The sequence below is a fragment of the Pipra filicauda genome, unplaced genomic scaffold (genome assembly GCF_003945595.2).
Source record: "Pipra filicauda isolate LSUMZ 115617 unplaced genomic scaffold, ASM394559v2 scaffold135_size2527700_pilon, whole genome shotgun sequence".
NCBI lineage: Eukaryota > Metazoa > Chordata > Aves > Passeriformes > Pipridae > Pipra > Pipra filicauda.
Window position 1 is genome coordinate 1197527 of NW_024103829.1, and position 16860 is coordinate 1214386.

The following is a 16860-nucleotide window of genomic DNA, read 5'->3' on the forward strand; positions in this document are numbered from 1 at the left end:
AGAAACCTGTCCCACCAATTACAAACCATGAGAGACAAGCACACTACTAATAAAGGTAATTTTAACAGTAGGTATGTGTTTTATAAGACATTCATTAGAAGTATGCTTTAGGGAAATGCACTTTGTTAACACCAAACAGAAGGCTCTGGCAGCTCCAAAAGAGTTTGCTTCAAAGTGTGGAACTGCTCCTGAACTCAAAAAGGGGCCATGATCTTTCAGTGACCACACTGACTGTACCTGCTTGCAGATGTCAGCATCATTCTTGAAATTAAACTGTCAGATATTTCAGGTATCACAGGTTAGACTAAATACTTGAAAAAAGGAGCCAAGATCTTGTCAGTTTTATGAATTTAATTAATTTTCCATTCCTTCTCAAGGGAAAAGGCCTTGGTTTTCAGCAGCTTTAGGCTATCAGCCTAATCTGGGTTATATTTGCCTCCTATGCCTCTCTACAGAACTCTAGACATTTGCCATTGGTTTGAACAGAGTTGAGCATTTCTTTGCTCTGAGCTGTTACGCTTTTTTAATGAATAAACTTTAGTTAACTCCCCAAAATTTCAGTCCCATGGAGTATTTTTTTTTGCTTTGCAGTTCTCCCTATTGAACTCACATCTGATTAAAATAGACTAAAACCAATACTCTGATACTATTTTAGCATCTTTTGTTCTGTCCCATGGAGAACTGCTTATCAGATGTTTATGCTGGCCTTATTTTATGTGATAATAACTAGGCACAGTGCTCAGCTCGCATCTATAACGATTTATTTGACCTCGTCCACTTTGGTTAATAACCAAATACTTTCTAAGTGTTCATTTGTCACACCAGTCATTTCAGGCAGGTGTTTATCACATTCCCTGTCAGAAATACAAATAAATCATACAGGTGGGGTACAATATGCTCTCTTAAAATGATGCCTAAAACACTGACAAAACTAATGATATCTACTAATGACTAAAACCAGAGGTAAACTAATGAAAGGCATGACATATCAGCTAGACATGCAACATAACAGCCAAGTAGCATCTGACAATTTGACTTAAGGATATTTTTTTTCTTACATTAAGTAATTAATCTAATAATATGGAATATAATCCATGTTTAGGTTGTCAAACAGCTCTTCGGAGGTTCATATAGACCATTTTGATGTGGCAGCAGAGAGAGCAAAGGCACTCAAAACACTGAATAACATCAGGAGTTGGGGAGTGGAGTGTTTCCCAGCAGAGCTCTATAAAAAAAGAGAGAAATTTGATAAACCGATTTCAAAATAGTTCTATTTATCACTATTATAAAAGCATAGAAAGTTTCAGAGAAATCTTTTCCTATTGGCCCCTTCTATTATGTAGGCACTTCTGATGTTAAAAAGATCATGTGTCACATCCATAGTGCCCGTAAATCAACAGGTGTTCAGTTTTCAAGTGATAGGCAGGGACAAACGTGGAAAACACCTCTGTGGTCCCACTTTTCTTCATTTTTGTCGATACTATTCCCATTTATTATGTTGCACATGTCTTCTCAAATGGTTATTCAGATACAGGAAATTTGATAGATACCTCACAGTATAAACAACTGTTTCAGTTTTCTGTGATAGGTATAGGAAGAAACCAGTAGAACCTACAAAGAAGAAAAGTGCTTACCACTTGACTGCCTCCAGAGGAAGGTGACTGTTGAAAACAAATAAACAAATAAATCTACAAGTGTTCCCACACAATGGTTTTGAAAACAGTTTTTGTCTGCAAAAGTTTTGATTACCTTAACCCACAGCATGGGTTTAATTTGTTCAAGAGGAAAATTGCTTTGCATTGATAAAGCAAATAGTTTTAGTTATGTACTCTGTCTCGTGGTACATCTGAAAATTTCAGCTAAAACTGATGGAAAGACAAAAGTCTATTTTTCTCTCATTCCCTTATCATATTTGATACAGAGTTTCCCATCTCTATAATTGAAAGAGGACGTTAAAAAATTGATGAGTACTGAAAACAAAACAAAAAAATGAAGTGCGAAACCAGGTAACCTGCCAGCAAAAAACTCAAGAATCTAGCTTACTAAAAAAAAAAAAAAGTGAAGGATTAACTGAGTACAGTCTATAAAATCTACACAGAGAACAAGAATTTAAAAAACAGAGGACAGAAAAATGTAACAAGGCCCCTAACTGAAATCTGAAACAAGAGAGATTTAGATTTAAAATATAACTGACACTGAAATTGCTTTCCCAGGCTGAGGCCATACTTTCCACAGTGGTTTCTTTAAATATGCTCTAATATAAATGGAACTAATACAGAATGTTCTCTTAAGACCAAATCATCCTAAAATTGCTCTACCTACCACCCAGGTTTCTTTACTAAAAAAAGAAGATGAAAAGGCTGTGATGAAAGTATTCTTACCTGTTTTCCAGAATAAGTGCTTCCTGAGCCAGAGCCACCCTGTAAAATAATTATAAACCATTTAATTTTGTAGTATGAGACTCCAAGTGAACAGTGTCCAAAGAGCACACAGCAGTCATGAAAATGCCCTGGATAGCATTAGATTTGATATTGACTTTGATTTTACCATTTTTGTTGCACTTTCCTCCTCTATTTTAATTGAATGGTCTTGAGTAAGCACAGCTATGTCCTCTTTATTCCATGAACAGTTTCAGAGGAATGTGTCAAAGCAATGTGCCATTGACTGAACTGCAGAGTTTGAAACTGAAACAGTTACCCGGATATTTAAATACATCATTCTTATCAGAATGATCCAAACATACTCCTATGAATAAGTGACAGAGTATATAAAAACTTTGCTATGGGAGGAATAAATGCTGCCTCATCCTAAGGTTCAAGTTTGAACAAAATATTCCAATCTTTTTGGTAATTTTTTTCAGACATTTACCGTTGTAACCTAATTTTAAATTTCACCCTCATTACTGTTATCTATTTTAAAAACCAATATCCACATTTCTAACTTGGTTGCAGAATACTGAAAGAAGAATATCCTTACTGGCTTTCCTTGATGACTGCTTCCTGAGGAAGATGAACCCTGAAAAAAGATACCTGTTTTTGACTCTGTCTATTTGCACTTATATGTTCTCACTATCTGGAATAAAGGACCACAGGAGAACGAACACTATCTTGTGTCCAGTCCTCTAAAAATCCCAGGGAAAACCTTGTCTGAAATACAAATATTTAACATCGTTTTGTAACAAGTATTCTTTCAAATGATGTATTGGAAATTTTGATACAGTGTTCTCAAGAAGAAAGAACTGTTTTGTAGTTGTGATGTGTTTAATATATGGAATGGAAAAAATAATAAGGTCTAATGAAACATTAATTTGCCTGGTATCAATCTATGTTTACATTTGGGGGAAAAAAAGGACACCACCACCAAAAAATGCAAATGTAGAGTCCTTCACTCTGCAGCTGCTATTTGAAGAAAGCTCTAATAAGAAAGGTAACTCTAAAAAAAATGGATATAGAAAAATCAACCATCCAGCTTTCTGGGAAAGTGGCTCTGCTCATTTGAATGGCATTGCCAATAGGAAATGTTACCAAGCATTGAATACTTAATGGACATCAAATACAGGACACAAAGTGTCTCACCTTTATGATTCATGTATTAGAAAAGGTAACATTTATGCCCACTTTTTAATAACAGGTACACCTTCTTTTCTATAAGAGATAAGCTAAAACATTGTGTGTGCTTATTGGTATCTCCTGCCATTGAAGGACAAGAGCAAGGTCCAAATTACATAGTAAAAATAGTAGTCTGAAATGGGAGAAGTTGAAAATATGCACAGTTAAATGGCAACTATTGCATCCTTCAAAAAGAAAAAGTAAGTACTTTCTTCAAAGCAAGCCAGAAATAGTTAGGACAAATGCATTTAAAATCAATGAAAAACTGAGCCCTGAGGAGGAAGTGTATGATTATTATGAATTTAAACAGAAATAACTATTCAGAAGTTTGTTAAACAAACAAACAAATTAAAAATAAAATCCTGTGATCTCATTCTGTGATTACCAGAAGTTCAGTTACATAGTAAAATGCTGTCTCTAAACAATGGAACTGTGTGAAAATAAATATTGTGTTTGCATTTGTTGAGATTATCCCAGATGACTAAATCATGTGAAACTCTTTGCATATTGAAGTAATTCTCAGAAAACTGTCTGGCCCATAACTAACTAGATACGGGTTTTTTAACAGGTATATAAGAAAAAAGAAAGGTAAATTTGAATTTTTTGACTTACTGGTTTACCATGTTGTCTGCCTCCAGAAGAATATGAGCCCTGTAAGAAGTCAATGCAACATCTATTAATTGAAGGAAAAGTCTTTTGTCATTGTCTTGAGACAATTTGTGCAGTACTTAGAACAAACTTATGTGGATGTTGTTTGAACAAAAACAGTAAATGGGGTACCTAAAACTTCATCTCTATACTGCACACCAAACCAGTGGCAATTTGAACTAAGAGAGCAGTGTTATGAAATACAGTTTGGTGGTTATAGTACATTCAAAGGAATGTTTTACACAGAGCAGTAATTCATTGGAACCAAATCTTTTATTCACCTTGCTGAAACGACCAATTGGTATTACCTCAACTATTTAGGCTTTATAAAATGGCCAAATTAATGTATCTTTCAGCATCAAGTAACTGACCTGATCTAGAAAGTATGTTAGGAAGAAGCTAGGAGGGATGGGATGGAAAGATACTCACCGGCCCACCATACTGGCTGCTTCCTGAGGGATAAGATCCCTATTAAAAAGAATATGAGAATTTAACAGCAGTTACTTTTTTTTTCCTATGCAGAATGAAACATCACAGAATGACTTTTAACAGGAGATCTCTGTAACAATCTGGAAAGTATATTAATCTAAAAAGATTCAGTGAAAGACCTTGACTTAATGCCTCTAAGTTCTTTAACAGCTGAAAGTACTAAATTGGGCAGTCACAAACCACCTGCTAAGACTGTTCTGTTACATAAATAAATGGATCTAAAGTGTCTTACATATGGCTTTCAAGAGAAAAAAAAAATCTACTTTATGTGTGATTTTCTGCTACATCAGATGTGTTCAGAGAGCATCGTGTCTATTATTGTAAAAATATACTTATGATTCCAAATAGGTAATTGGGAACAAGATTGATTTGCAGCTGTTAAAAATCCTCTCCATGCTACAAGAGATTATCTTCTTTGTAGAGTGATACTGAACTCAACTGCTTGGCAATGGAGTGAAAAGAAATTATTTTTTTAAGTGTAGCAGAGTGAAACATTGCAAACACAATAATACTAATGAAAAATATGCTCCATCTTATTAGACAGCCCTCCATTACATCTGTCAACTACTTGCAGTAGTAAGATTTCAGAATCAGTTACAAACTACTAAGTGTAGAGAAGGTACTCAGGGAGCTGATTACAGTAAGAGACTTGAACTGCAGCTGAAGATGAGGAAAGTAGTATTATTGGGTGCAACACACCAGAATTTATATTTTCAAAGCAATATCTATTGGTATATTTTGTGCCAAATTTTTTCAAATATTCAATCTAAACAAGTTTAAAAAAAAAGATAACTTCAATATAATTGAAAAATAACATAGAAAATATATTTTGAACTGGCATCATAGCAATGTGAAACTGAAACATAAAAATGATTAATTAAAATTGTCACTTGAGATAAGAGGCATTTTGAGGTAAAACAACTAGAATTATGATCTGTGGAATTTCTTTAAACTGAAGTTTGTTTGTGCTACTCCATTTCAGTTACTGAGAGATGGTCCCTGTTTTCAAATATTTATTAAGAGTGTCTCTGAAAAACCAACAGTATATGCACTGCATCATATTTTTCTTTTAATAACTAGCAAGTAGAAAGAAGATCTTGAAAACAAAGAAAAAGTGCTTGCCTGTCCACCATACTGATTGCTTCCAGAATATGATGAACCCTGTAAAAAGAACGGGAAATTTTCATAAATAGTTTTCTAAATAGAATATGTCACTAAAAAGTCCTGGGCCTAATATAAACAATACTCCTGACATTGATTAACTTGAAGAACTTTACACAGTTATTAATCAGTGGCAAATGACTAGTTATCCACACATCATGTTAATGGTTGAGGCAGTGAGATGAACCCTGTGAATGATTCTTCAGTAATTTTTCAAGGTAAGAAAGCTCCTATAACTACAAAGTAAGATCTTGGCTCTAGTTCATAGGAAGATATAACTGAAATGTCAAAAGTGACTTAATAAGAGCCCCATACACTCTCTGGAATTATTGTCCTTATCTCTGTGACTAAACTGAACTCAATATTTGATGGATTCTGGGCAAATATGGCAACTGAGCCATGTTTATTCCTGAGGAATAGTTCCTGAGGAACTAATCTGTGTAAATGTTAAAGACAAACTGCCTACCTGTCCACCAGCATAGTTGGCTCCTCCGAAAGAGCCCTGTGTTCAACAGAAATAGAAGTGTTTACTCTGTATTAAATTCAATGTCACATAGAGGAGAAGCAAGACAACGTCTTGACCAATTGCAATGATCAAGTAATTTACACTGATTACTACTATTCTTTTGATTAAACAAGTAAAAGATTTAGTTTTGATTCATTGTGATTTATATGTCAAATAATTTATGTTTATATAATATATATAATATATATATGTGATAATATATTATAAAATAACATAATTTCTATTTATATAAATTCTAATTTTTAGGTTATTTTTGACACTTTTGATTCCCAGAATTTGCATGGGTGTCATGAGTTGTATACTTGGGCATGTGGTTTTGCTTGATTATGTAATCAAGGAAAGAGAAGTAGTCATCTAAGCAATTTTGACTATACTGAGCAAACAGATCGCTGAACCATCTCTTGGAAGTAAATTAGCTTGATCTCAGCAAACCAGTGGAGTGGGGTTTCTCAGATGTTGGGGGGAATTTGTTTGTTTCTTTTTAAAGTATTTACAAAAGTATAATGAATATACTAATTAGACAGAAAAAATGGAAATATATAACTTTTTAAATGCGTTGCTCTGCTCCAATCTGAAAGCATTTGGGGACATGATTTTAGATCTAAGTTTCACTAGTTGCATCATACTGTTAATAACCGTCATAAGAGCAGCACTGTTACACACACATGTCCAAAACCCAATGAAATATTTGGGAAACAGATTTATAGAAAAGTCCCAGGCCTCTCTCACAAACTGAGTAGCTAGTTTTGAATACACTACTACAGTTGCAAGTCACTTAATATTTTTGTCTTTAGCAGGTTCAAAATTGTTCATTTTAGCATAATGTGAAGAAAACTTCCATCATACATAGAATTTCACAGACAGAATTATTTCAAGAAATGTAGTTCCTTGGGAATTTTCCAGTATGTGTACATACTATGAAAAATATATAAAGACAAAGAATACTTACTGGACCTCCACCGGGGCATACACACCCACCCTGTACAAAACACAACCAAACTTACTTTCCTGGGTCTCTGATTGGAATAGGACTCTGAATTCGTAAATCAAACTCACATTCTGCTAACTGTAAGCAAATGGACTATAAAATCCTGCTCATAGACTACCCAGGCTCCATCTAAAAAGTAGTTTCTTTCTGCCTCCACTGCCCTTTTCAGGCTAGCTGTGCAGTTACTCATCAATTTTTTAAATAGAATTTTCTAATTTCTCATTTAAAATTTACACTAAAACCTCTTAAAATGATGAGTAGCAGATTCTGAGTAGTAATACAGATTTTATTTTTTTTCCCCTGAGGAGACCAGAGCACCTAGAATTTTCCCAGGGAAGTGGTCACAGCACAAAGCCTGCCAGAGTTCAAGAAGTGTTTGGACAATGTCCTCAGGCACATGATGTGACTCTTGGGGTGTCCTGCACAGGGCCACGAGTTGGACTCTGTGGTCCTGATGGGTCCCTTCCAACTCTAGCATATCCTATGATTCTGTGAATACATACAGTACTCTTTCATGCTACGGATGTTACAGGAAACACTAAAGATGTCTTCCAGTTGAGGCTTATTAGGTAATTTCTACTCTGATAAAACTAAGTAAGAGGTGGTTAGGGGTTTACTATTCAGTGTTTCACTTTCCACATTTAGTCTGGATGAAATGTGTAAAGGGAAGCAGTTCTCATGAAGGAAAGCTACACAAAGCAGTCTGTGAGTGCCTGACACTGACAGAACCGAACATTGCTGAGAAAGAAGGACATACCTGTCCACCAGACTGTCTGACTCCTGAAGAAAAGCCCTGGAAAAAATGAGTAACTAATTATTTCTGTGTTACTGAGTAACATTCTCACTTATTCTCTGTGGTCCTCAGTCTTTCAAATTGCTTCTGTTTAAACGTAACAACAAAAAATGGGCTTCTCGAACCATGATCTGTTAAAGAAGCATTTCCATGCAGTCACACAGGCCCCTGTATCATTTGCTCATACCATGATCTGACATACTGGTCACACCTATACTTAGCAATCCTCACTCAGCCTGGCTTAAAGCCATTCTTTCTTATAATGTTCCTTTTTTGCAAAAAATACAGGTCCATTTTCCTAATGTTTTTCTAACTGTGTACCCAAAGTGCAGGTACTATGGAAGTTAAAAGTTTTACCTGTCCACTGTACTGGCTGCTTCCTGAAGAAGCCACACCCTAAAGAAATGAGAAAGCATTTATATATGTTGCACATTATTTAACTTATGACCTGTCACAGAAAAACATATTTTTATTTGTCTTCCATGAACTTAAGTGTCATAGGAATGCAAACACTTATTTTATGGCCATACTGAAAGCCACTGGCCTTTACAGTGGCTGCTATTTAGACAGAACAATGAAGTTTGAATCAAAGTCAGCTTTAGGCAGGTGAGAGTAGTGCTGCTGCCCTGGATCGTGTGCTCACAGCAGCCTCCTATGTTTTACTTATGAGAGTGGGCTGACACAACAGAAAGTCATATATTCATCTGTTCTGCCTAAACACTGTTTTGCTGTAAGATACCCCTTTACAAAGTATTCAATTTTTCACAAAAAAATGGAAAGATGAACAATGGAAAAAACAATCCATAAATAGAAAAACAATTCTCACCTGTCCTCCATAATGGCTGCCACCTGGGAAATATGGACCCTGAAGCAAAGGTGCCAATTATTTCTCAAATCAAAAAGCTTCTTTAAGAGCTTTTTTTAAGAAAGACTGTTTCCTTTCTCTGTTGCATAATGAAAAATTACAGGAAGATAGACATTCAACCTATTGCTTTATGTGTTCTGTGCAAATTAGGGAGTGTCCTTAACATATGAATCTTCCATAATATTGATCATGAGCTATTATGATGCATGTGTAACTTTTTGAGACTATACTTGGACTGAAAAATCTCTTTCTCCTCTAATCCCCTATCCAATAAATCCAACAGTCAATGTTTTCTGAGTCCAAGGATGAGTTTGTTGGGGATGTCACTCCATATTAGAGGCTATACCTCTAGGCAGCACTAGGAATCCTATCCATCATCTTTCATTTCACAAGGGCATGGAACACCTCTCTTAGCAACTCCTGATCTTCTGCCCTGTTCCTCTTCTGAGACATACTGCTTCTCGGACATCAACTTTGATTTTGCATTTTACCAAAGGAAGTGAGGTAGAGGAGGAATGAAATCTCCTTCCAGCCACTCCTTACTGTTAGAGCTAAGAAACCTTGACAGCAGCAGGGCAGGCTGGAGGGTAGAACAAGGCCAGAACTGCATTAATTGTGATACAAGAAGCACCAGATCTACATAGGTTTTGTACTGTTTCAGATAGATACCTGATCATGAACTATCAGATCAACAGAGTTGACTCAAAAAGTTTTTTCAGTTAATATAAAAGTATCAAGTTTTGATGTGGGAACTGTGTGTTAGAATAAGAACTACATAGGAGGAGATTCTCACCTGTCCTCCATACTGGCTGCCTCCTGAAGAAGGTGAACCCTGAACAAAAAAGAATTTAGTGACCTCTGTCTGTCATTCTAGCCCTTTGAACCATGCTCCACATGAGGGAGAAGTATCCAGTTTCTTTCACTACAGAACTGTGAGTGGATTGAACCACAAATGGGTAAGAATCATCTGCATTTACCATGATGCATCAGAAATTCCATCTTAAAAACTCTTTTGTGGCTTTGTATCACATACATTTATAATTACTATATACTTAGCAACAAATTAGAAAAAACATGGGGGGAAAATTACCAAAAAAACCACAATCTCCTTAAAATGTTCTTTTACACAGAGGCATTTATCGAATGTCTCTGATGAAGTAGTAAACACCACAAGGGAAGAATTCTCACCTGTCCACCATATTGGCTGCCTCCTGAGGAAGGTGAACCCTGAAAATAAAAAAGGAAACTGAAACTTTTTTACATCTATTTCATAGACTCATAGAATCATTTCACGAGGCTTTAAAAAATTTTGGTTAATTTCATGAAGTACTTATTTCAGAAATACATGACCTTTTGTCATGGAAATTTCAGGAGTTGAGTCAACCATGTATTTCACATTCTATTTTTTCTTAGTCTTAAATAATGATCTTCATCTGAACTTGTTTTGTTTAATCACAGTGGCACCAAAGCATTATAGAGAAAGATTTACTGAGAAGATTTTAGACTAAATTAAAGCTAAAATAGACAGCCAGGTAGACAGTGAATAAACTGAAGCTTTGCATAGGTCAAAACTACAAGAGCAGGGACTACTGAATGCTTACTTGTCCACCATATTGGCTGCCTCCATAAGAAGATGGCCCCTAGAAAAACATTGAAAATCGGTTATTTCTGAATACCTAATTCATGGAGATGAGCAGCAAAGAAATCTATATTTTGTTATTTGACTGTTTGTGTGCAATTATCCCAGAATAAACTGCATTTTTGTATTCCTTGAATTCACATTATTATGACAGAATACAGACCACTGTCAATTTTCTTGAAATAATAAATTGAGATCTTCTATTAATATGAGTCAAATACTTATAAAACAAATATATAATATAAAATATTAAAAGTAAGAGCTTACATGTCCTCCATACTGGCTAGCTCCTGAGGAATACGAATCCTGTAAAGAATACCAAATGAGTGAATTACCTGCAGTAGGATTTCCTTAAATCAAAACATGACTCTCCCAGGACAACAGGAGCAAGAGAGCAGGGTAAGAGTGAAGACAGGTGAGCAGGACTTTCATTATGCTTTAATGTTCAAGCCTTACAAGGTGAGCTGGAGAAATACCTGAGTTCCTAAGCAAGGGTGGAAGGCAAAGATGTACTACTTTGTCTGTGTGACTTGTTGGGAAGGTTAAAGTGGCCTTGTTTCCAGTTCCTTCTCTGCTCATTTCTGGAGAATGGAATTTCTTTATTTGGAAAGCTGAGTCCTGGGTCAAACCTAGCAGTAAAATATTGGCTACCCAACAGGCCTCTGAAAACCAAACTTAGCAAATTTACTGAAACCTCATACAACAAGAGGTTTCTTTAAAGAGAGGAAATTGGATTTGCTTTTCTTCATGATGTGATTAGGTCTACTAGTAATAAAAAATACTACATTTTGATTAATTCTTTCTCCACACTTTTTTTTTTGTGAGCTTCATTATGCAAATTTCACAAAAACAGGGGCACTATTTGCTAAAAAACTTTTCGTGTATAAGTTTTAGGACATATCAAACCCAATGAATTTTATTTACTGAGCTTTTGCCCTTTATACACTGTTCCCATATAGAAACTGAATTTAATTGAGTGAATGAATAACCATCATTTTCAGATCTGAAAAACTGGCTCTCCTTTTGGAATAAGTGCTTACTTGGCTGCTGTACTGGTTGCCTCCAGAAGAAGATGAGTCCTGGGGGAAAAAAAAATAACAAAGCAACCAGTTGTTTTTCTCTAAAAGAACTATTTCAAAGCAAAACTTCTTGAAGAATACCAGTATATAAATTTATATTTTAAACTGTTTTGCTTGGGTTTAAAGTCCATTCAAAATGTAAAATCTAGCCCTCCCTACTCTGTTAATATGTCTAAAATTTAGTGTGTAATTGTATACCAGAATGGCTGCCTCAAGAGCCCTTTCAGAAAGGAAATACTGGTTATTTCACTTCAGAGGGTATGAATGAAGGATGGGCAGCTTGTTTGTTTCAGTTTAAAATCACTATACTGAAGAACTACATCCTTACAAAAAGTTTTAATATTAATTCTTCCAGAGTACTACAGACCTTTAGAGTACTCTGAGATTCCACAAGATCTGCTAAGCTCATAAGCTGTTTTGTGTTTAGCACATAATGTGAAATATGTGTCAGAAATGTGTCCTTCATCATGAATCTTAACTGTGTAAAATGACTTTTCAATTGCCCTGTAAAGAAGATATTAAAGGTAAACTGCAACATGTACTTGGGGGAGAACTAAGATCTACACTCAGTATGCAAAAGCTGCTCTCCCGTGCTGAGGTACTGGGTGTATCTATGCATTAAAGTACAGATCAGGAGTGTCCCTCTGAGACAGAAGTCCTGATAGTTCCCACTCACTGTAGTTTGTTTTTCTATCATGGGGTGGTCTCAGAGTGAATTAACTGGATGCCATTCAGATTAAACTAAATTTTATAATGCTCTCTAGGGATACACTTAATGCATTCAGGTAGTAAATGGACTTCTGGCCCATGGGACCAGACCAGAGCAGACCATTCCTGAAATGTGTGTAGTATGGCCATCAGTTCATCAGCACTGTTGCAGTTTGCAGCTCTCATTGATGTAGACACTCCACTATGTTCCCTCCTTTATGTACAATCCTCAGTTCCAAACTGCTGACAGCCAAGTCAGTAAAGAAACCAAAAAGAATCAGTCCCAATTGGAAGTTTCAAAGGAAACAAATGCCAACAACAGTAATATGAAGGATGTAGAACAGAGGTAGTTAAGAATATTTTCCTGAGTGTAGATACATACACTTTCCTCCTTCCTACAAGGGAGAACAAGACCAGTCCTATTTATCATGTAATAATAATTTTTGTATGGTACATTTCTGTAGCAGTGTCCAAGCCAGCTTTGTATCAGTCAGCAGTCTGGTACAACGTGGTACAATGCCAGAGTTCTGTGCTAGATGCAAAAAGACCCAAATGTTTTTCTTCCCTTTGGTGCAGCACATACAGAGTTCCCATGAGATACATTATGACTTTCCAACACACAGTGAACAGAACTGGAGTGCTGTCAACAGATCTCTCCTGCAAAAATGTTCTTATCCCTATGAGAGGGCAAGCAACATTAGATGACCGAATGAATACTACTAACCTTTTTTCACAGTAAATGATCTACAAGGAATATAATCATGTAAATCCATATCCTTGGGGGATATTTTTACAGAATTCCAAAGAAGCCAATGGAACAGACTCCTGAAGTAAATATTTATACTGTCACGTACCTGCATTTTTGACAAACATTTTTCATTGAAAGACTTCTCTTTACATGAAAACTATTTTAAATGGAAAGTGAAGCTGAGTGTTGCATGAATGTCCTGTGTATATTTTTGATTGAAACTAAGGTATGTTATTTTCACGAATGTATGACTTCTATTAGGCACTGACTCTTTTAACCTCTCCAGCTAAAGGAGACAAACCAAACAGAGGGCACACTTAAAAGCTGAAGAAGATTGCTTACATTTGCAGAGGCATCACTTCTGACTAAGGTAGGGGATCCACCCTGTATGGGGCAAAAAAAAAAAGAAAAGAAAAATTAGCCTTTGTCTTTGATCATAAACTGGAAATGAAACAAAACCTTAAAATGCCTGTTCTACAGCATTTCAAAGGAAAAATATCACAGTCTGAAATTAATTGCACTTACATCTCACTTCCTTTTATCAATTTACCAAGATAACAAACAGTCTTTTTTTGGCCTGGAAGACCATAAATCAAAAACTATCATATTGTATCTATCTATCATATTGTTTACCCTGGAGAAAAGCAGGGTCGGGGGGATCTTATTGCTCTCTACAACTACATGAAAGGAGGTTATAGTGAGGTGGAGGGTGGTGCCTTCTTTGGAGTAACAAGCAATAAACAAGAGGTAATGGCCTCAAGTTGGTCCAGGGGAGGTTTAGATTGGATATTAGGAAACAAATTCTTCACTGAAAGGATTATAAAGCACTGGAACAGGCTGGTCAGGGAAGGGGTTGAGTCACCACACCTGGATATATTTCAAAGATGTGTACATGTGGCACTTAGGGACATGGTTTAGTGGTGGCCTTGGCAGTACTGAGTTAATGGTTGGACTCGAGGCATTTTCCAACCTGAACGATTTGATGATTCCATAATGCTGAATTCTTCATCTTGGCATAATGAGAAATAACCCCTACCATATCAGAAACATCTAAGTCACCAAAGGAACAATGAATATAAAATTAAGAGTACATTAAAGTAAGTTAAAAATAAATAGGATCACAGATAATTTTCCAGTTAAATAGTTTAGTAAAAGAAAATGTATAGTGAAAAAGTAGCACTTACAGAACTTCCCCCAGAACAATCACATGCACCCTGTAAAGAACACAGAAAATATTTAAGATATCAAGAGCACAGGACTGAAATAGACTCCAGAGCCAACTCAAATTACTTCTACCATCCCAGGCGTGCAAACCATAAAGATACATTCTTAACTGCCCGACTTCTAGAAATGAATTTATTTCATCCTATGCAACTATTTCTGCACTTACTGCTCTGATGGAGCAACAAAATGCTAATTTTGTTATCTTCAAATTTTCTTATATACAGTCTTTACCTTAAAAACCTTACTCACCAGAAGGAAGAAAAAAAAAAATCTGAGTAGTACTACAGAAAGCAATTTTTTTTCCTAGAGAGTCCAGAGCACCTGGAGTACATGCAGTACTATGTCCTGTTACAGATGATACAGAAAACAGGTGATAAAACTAACTGAGAGGTGGCCAGGAGTTCACCATTCACTGTCTCACCTTCTACATTCAATCTGCATGAGATGTGTAAGAAGAAAAATGTTTAGTACCAAAGCAGGTACAGAAGCTCAGATACAACTGTCAGCCAGTTACTACTGGCTACTCTGGCTTGCAGAATGTCCAAATGACATGGCAAAAGAAAATGTGTTGCTGAGGCTTTGGGCAAAAAGAACAGTGGTGAAGGAAAACAGTTCTGGTGGAGGAAAGATATGAAAAGATAATTGTGAGTGCCTGACACTAACACAACTGAAGACTGTGGAGCAAGAAAATTATACCTGTCCACCAGGCTGGCTGCCTCCTGAAGAAGATGAACCCTGTAAATGTTATATTCTCATTTAAAATTTTTTCTTTAAATTTTGACATGTGCATTTGATTACAATGTATTGTCTTTTTTAACTACATTTGAAAAGATCTATCTGATTAAGAACGAAATTTTATCTATGGAAAAATTAATGAAGCTAAAATAAACCACACAGTAGCCTGGAAAGTTAGGTATTACCAATCTTGCAATACTTTCTGGAAATATGTACACTGGGGGGGGAAAAAACCTCACAATAACAACAATGAAAAATTTCCCACCTGCCCACCATACTGGCTGCTTCCAGATGACGATGAGTCCTGAAAAAAAAATTAAAATTGCTTACTTTTTGTTTTGAAAATACAAATTAAGACTAAATATTTATTACTTTATTTTTTCCTGATGTTAGAACATCAGTTAAGACAGGAATTGTGTTTTGGCCACTCTGCTTACACTTGGACTTTTACACAGAGATATATAATGAAGAATGAATCAATCTTGTTCACAGATAAAAAATTGCAGTAATACGAGGCCTCAAACTTTTGTATAATAGATACTTCAGGACAAAAATACAAAGATTTAGTATTTACCTGTCCACTCGAGTAGCCACCACCTTGAGAAGATGATCCCTATAAAAAGCAGATGCAATTTATTTTTGTTTAAAATGGCTTCTGGAAAACAAGACTGATGTTGAAGACACACAATTATTAATTTTTTTCCAAACAGCTTGCCATTTGATTTCACAAGACATGATGCCAGATGTCATGGGAAATTCTAGGAAATGAATGGCTTGGTACACTTTACTCATTTGGATAATTTTTTAAATAGTAGAGCCATTTTGGAAGGGAACTGCAAATAATGAATAAAATAGATGCTTACATGTCCACCTGACTGGCTGCCTCCTGGGGAATAAAAATCCTGGAAAAATGTATTGAAATTACATGAAAAAACCAAAAACCAAAACCTGGAAAGATCAGGGTGGAAGCTAAACATTCCTTGCTTCTCCACCTTCCTTAATTTTCTCTTGTTCAAGAACAAAAATTAAAATCTGTCTTTCTGTATAAAACAGTACATGCCTCTTTATGACTATTGATAATTCCTCTTTTGATGAAGATATTCTTTGGGATACAACAAATAAAGAATTATTATATCTCCAACAAAATAATTTCTCAGTCTGTGTTACTTAATCCTCATTAGAATAAATACAATGGGTGCCATGTAAAAATGCCATAAAATGGAAAGCCTCACATAGCATAACAAAGCAAAGGGTTGCACTTGAAATAAATGCTGCAAAAATCATGGTATTGAAGCCCTTTGCAGTCAAGCAGTGATTTAAAAAGCACAGGAACCGGAACAATAAATTGTGGTATCACGTTTGTGATGTGAGTTTGATATTTAAGAGCACACCTCAGCATTGATTGGGGTTCCTAGCAGTACTTTGACTCTTCAGCCGTATCCTCATTCCCTCTGTGCTTGAGGACTTTCTATCCCACACTGGAAGCTGCCACACCAGTTTCCACACAGGATTTAGGTGTCTGGCAGTTGCCAAGCCCTGGGGCAGACACATACACAAGGAAGGAGCGCTTACCCGTTCACTCTGGCGGCTACCAGCTGGTGAGGAGGAATCCTAAAAAACATTAGAATTGAATTATTGCAATGGCAAAT

The 16860-nt window shown here is 35.9% G+C and overlaps 1 protein-coding gene across 1 annotated transcript in view; it reads right to left on the reverse strand.

The window, feature by feature from the left end:
* Positions 1 to 744: 744 nt before the first annotated feature.
* The window catches only part of LOC113998237 (hornerin-like), a 38240-nt gene continuing 22124 nt past the window's right edge, over positions 745 to 16860 (reverse strand). The window contains exons 38-61 of the mRNA XM_039378364.1: positions 16784 to 16822; positions 16075 to 16113; positions 15786 to 15824; positions 15477 to 15515; positions 15173 to 15211; positions 14437 to 14466; positions 13595 to 13636; positions 11758 to 11796; positions 10985 to 11023; positions 10680 to 10718; positions 10267 to 10305; positions 9872 to 9910; positions 9040 to 9078; positions 8571 to 8609; positions 8178 to 8213; positions 7382 to 7411; positions 6373 to 6408; positions 5868 to 5906; positions 4686 to 4724; positions 4221 to 4259; positions 2977 to 3015; positions 2382 to 2420; positions 1635 to 1661; positions 745 to 1225 (exon numbers count right to left, since the gene is read on the reverse strand). Of these exons, the coding sequence (XP_039234298.1) occupies positions 1127 to 1225; positions 1635 to 1661; positions 2382 to 2420; positions 2977 to 3015; positions 4221 to 4259; positions 4686 to 4724; positions 5868 to 5906; positions 6373 to 6408; positions 7382 to 7411; positions 8178 to 8213; positions 8571 to 8609; positions 9040 to 9078; positions 9872 to 9910; positions 10267 to 10305; positions 10680 to 10718; positions 10985 to 11023; positions 11758 to 11796; positions 13595 to 13636; positions 14437 to 14466; positions 15173 to 15211; positions 15477 to 15515; positions 15786 to 15824; positions 16075 to 16113; positions 16784 to 16822 (963 nt within the window). The 3' untranslated portion in view covers positions 745 to 1126. The remainder of the gene's footprint in view (positions 1226 to 1634; positions 1662 to 2381; positions 2421 to 2976; positions 3016 to 4220; positions 4260 to 4685; positions 4725 to 5867; positions 5907 to 6372; positions 6409 to 7381; positions 7412 to 8177; positions 8214 to 8570; positions 8610 to 9039; positions 9079 to 9871; positions 9911 to 10266; positions 10306 to 10679; positions 10719 to 10984; positions 11024 to 11757; positions 11797 to 13594; positions 13637 to 14436; positions 14467 to 15172; positions 15212 to 15476; positions 15516 to 15785; positions 15825 to 16074; positions 16114 to 16783; positions 16823 to 16860) is intronic.